General features: G+C 40.0%; 1 protein-coding gene across 1 annotated transcript in view; it reads right to left on the bottom strand.

The window, feature by feature from the left end:
- Positions 1-3,322, bottom strand: part of LOC107095915 (cytochrome P450 2K1-like) — a 31,444-nt gene that overhangs the window by 27,574 nt on the left and 548 nt on the right. Inside the window, exons 2-3 of the mRNA XM_015392285.1 lie at positions 1,761-1,923; positions 1,510-1,675 (exon numbers count right to left, since the gene is read on the bottom strand). Coding sequence (XP_015247771.1) covers positions 1,510-1,675; positions 1,761-1,923 — 329 coding nt within the window. The remainder of the gene's footprint in view (positions 1-1,509; positions 1,676-1,760; positions 1,924-3,322) is intronic.

Genomic DNA, 3,322 nt, shown 5'->3' with positions numbered 1-3,322 from the left:
TTGTCAACAGTAGCTTCATGCCAACAAACTGCACTATTCTTCAATTTAAAGGTAGTGTACGTTACATATAAGCATTACATAGAAAAACATTGTCCCTTCCTTACCCCAATACATTAATTGAGTAAGTCAAATAGGTCATTTATTACATAACAGTCACATAATTTCAACTAATGAAAGCTAAGACCTGAACATTCTACAGGTCAGATTTCCAATTAACAACTTTTCAAATATTCCTCTAAATAATAAATAAATCTGTTCCCACTAAAATCAATCACTCTCAGTTCTTCAGATTTAGATTATTGCATCAAATAAAGATAATGCTATAGCCCATCTAACCTTTTAGAAAACAATCAGTTTGCATGATCCAAACAAGCAAAACCTAAAGTAGCATCAGACTCAATCTGACATGTTAGATATGCACAGAGATCTGTGCATGATTTACATCCCTGGCCACAAAACCAGCTTAAACTTGAAGAACTATTCCAAACTTCTAAACAGTCTGATAGATTTATTTCATTAAACTGAGGTTCTTACGAGTGCATTTCTACACTTCTGTCCATGTGCTGAATGACAAAGGAACCAAAAATATAAGTGATAGTTCTGCCACATTACAATACTGCATTTAACCTCTTTCTTACAAATAGTTTGCCTGGACAAAGTGGTGAATTTCAGCCCTTTTTGCTTTACTGTTTAATCACAAAGGAAGGATTTCTATCCCCATGCATATGTTGCCCTCATTTGTTGAAATCAACATGGCGGACCTTGATTTTGCTGATCAGATCGCAGAAAGCTCCACTGAATGTGGAAACCTGAACAACGTAGTTATCCTTTGGTTGCCTTCTGGGATAATTTCAGTCACTCTAGTAGCAGGAAAGGCAATCCCATGTGGGGAGATGAATCCCCATCTGAAAAGTCTTTGAATCAAAAAAGCTTTGTCTTCACTGCACTCCTTCATACTACCCTCCAACATAACCAGGTTTAATTTGATTGGTTAACATGATGGGAATTGGCTGCAAAGTTCAGATAGTTTAACTCAACTGGAACTACAGGGGGATGTTTACAATCAGAGCCAAACTGATGAGATGTCACATACCACATATATTTATAATGAGCACAGCCGTACATGTTTGAGCCCTTGCCTCGCAACGCTGCCAGTTCTGTTAGCTCTACGCCTGCCGAAGACACAGACGTCCATCTCGACATAACTTAATGGTAAAGTAAATAATATTTCTTATTCCAACTGTTGCGTATATTAGCTGCGACATCAAGATGCTATGACCGAAAAAATTAGATTGACATGTGACCATTGATATATGATTGGCCGAATTTAGGTGTGCAAGCTAACGTATAACTAACCGGCCTGCAGAAAATAATGGGGGGAAAAACAGGTTTTAAGACAGAATTTATTTTAAAATAGAAATTTTCTAAATTTAAATCAGAATGATTTGACATTCAAATATTATTTTCCTACAACTTTAATGTCATGACAATGGACTGCATTTATGGTACAGATTATAGACTTTACCTTTGAAATTCTTAAAAACTTCAATGAGGTGCTGACACTCCTCGATTATTTTATCTTCACAAGCCTTTTTGCCCATTCCAAAGTCCCTTAGGTTTGTCAAAGCAAAGCGTCGCATTTCTCTCCAAGAGTCCCCGTTTGACCATAAAACCCCTAGAACAAAATAAGAAATAGCATTTGACTTAGATTCCAATAAACAGATTAAACTCTAAGTTACAGCAAGCTTTCTTTTTCTCACCGTGCCCTTTGTTGAAATCAGCCAAAAGTGGAAAGGCATGCCGTTCTCCAAACTCCTCATCATGCTGAACAAGAGCCTCCTTGACTGTTTTGTATCCCGCCAGAACCACCACTTTTTGTGGTCCAAGATAGACAGTGAAGACGGAACCAAACTCCTTGGATAACTAACAATACAAACATGAATAATGTTTCAATCATTGAAAAAACAATTACAGAATCAAAATGAGGAATATAATGGTGCTTTCCTTTGGACTTAAAACTCTTTAAGTACAAGAGCCCCTGAAGTCCAGATTCTGAGAAATGTTGAAATAAGGCAATATCCCCAAGTTTACGTCAACTAGTGGCTTCGTTTGGATTCACCAGTTTTATGGTGGAAGTTTAGAATTGGGAGATTTGCAGAGAAAGGAGGGGTTTGAACTTCTCTGTACGTCCATTTCACCCATTGAACTATCGTTATTCATCTATGACAATGTAAACTCAGTTTTGCATTCTATGATCCCTTTAAGGTCAAATAGAAAGGAGTGCTTCTAGAGCAGTTTTAATATGTGTGATGGTAGATTATCCTTTCTTTTCTCTATGTTGCTGTTCTAAATCGCGCAAAAAGTGCTCCAAATAATAAAAATCGAGAGGATGTTACAGCATACTGGGCTCGTCTAGCGATCCCCAGCTGCGATGTCATTGTAGTCAAATGTCCCCTCACAGCATCAGTTGGATTCAATATACCAAAGTTGCAAAGGGCTTGTTTTCTCTGTTGTATAGCTTTAATAAAGTGTCTCATGGCAATAAAGCTGATTCCAAGCATTGTTTAGTTTTTTTATGAAATATTTTATTTCATAACACAATGAACCCTAGCTAAAAGCACAGATTAGTAAGCCTGGCTCCAGGGAAGAGACCAGTTTAAAGTCCTGCTTCAAGTTCCGGTTCCACGTCCTGTCTCGGCTACCCTCTTCCACTGAGCCTGCCTGTCTGCTCTGTGCGTGACCACCTGGTCATGCTTCTCGTCCCAGTCAGAGTCTGAACCCTCCTCCTGGGAGCCTGTGGATGCCTGGAAGTCTGGATCCTGCCACCTGTTTCTGTTCCTGTCTGATCTGGATCCTGTCCCTGTCTGTTCCTGTCTGTTCTGGATACCTGACCAGGATCAGCTTCCAGCATGTCCTCTGGGACTGCAGCACTTGGGGACATTCTAAGACTGGACTATTAAACCAGGTAAGTGGCCAACTCAGATAATCATCCTTTGTCAGATGATCGTGTTCACTTACCTGTGTTTCTCCTGCAGAGGGATTGTGATTGGGCGGTGCCCCGCTCCCCATCCTGCAGTGCCCCCAAGCCACAGCTCTGCTTTTGTTTTGTTTGTTTATTAAACGTTTTGATCTTTCCTACTGACTGTCTCTCCTTGAATACTGGGTCCATCTGTCCTCGGTTCTTGACAGAATGGTCTGGTCAAACAAGGATCCATCGGGGGACAGTCAGTAGGATAAGGTTGGTTTTTCCTTTCGGGTTTGTTTTTCGGCCCTGTTCTGACATGCGGGAGGTTCTGTTTATTAGTCTGTGTTTTGGGTCTGT

This window comes from Cyprinodon variegatus, unplaced genomic scaffold, assembly GCF_000732505.1.
Source record: "Cyprinodon variegatus isolate N-32 unplaced genomic scaffold, C_variegatus-1.0 Scaffold584, whole genome shotgun sequence".
Lineage (NCBI taxonomy): Eukaryota > Metazoa > Chordata > Actinopteri > Cyprinodontiformes > Cyprinodontidae > Cyprinodon > Cyprinodon variegatus.
The sequence above is the reverse complement of the archived record's forward strand: the minus strand, read 5'-3'. Positions and strand labels throughout refer to the sequence as shown.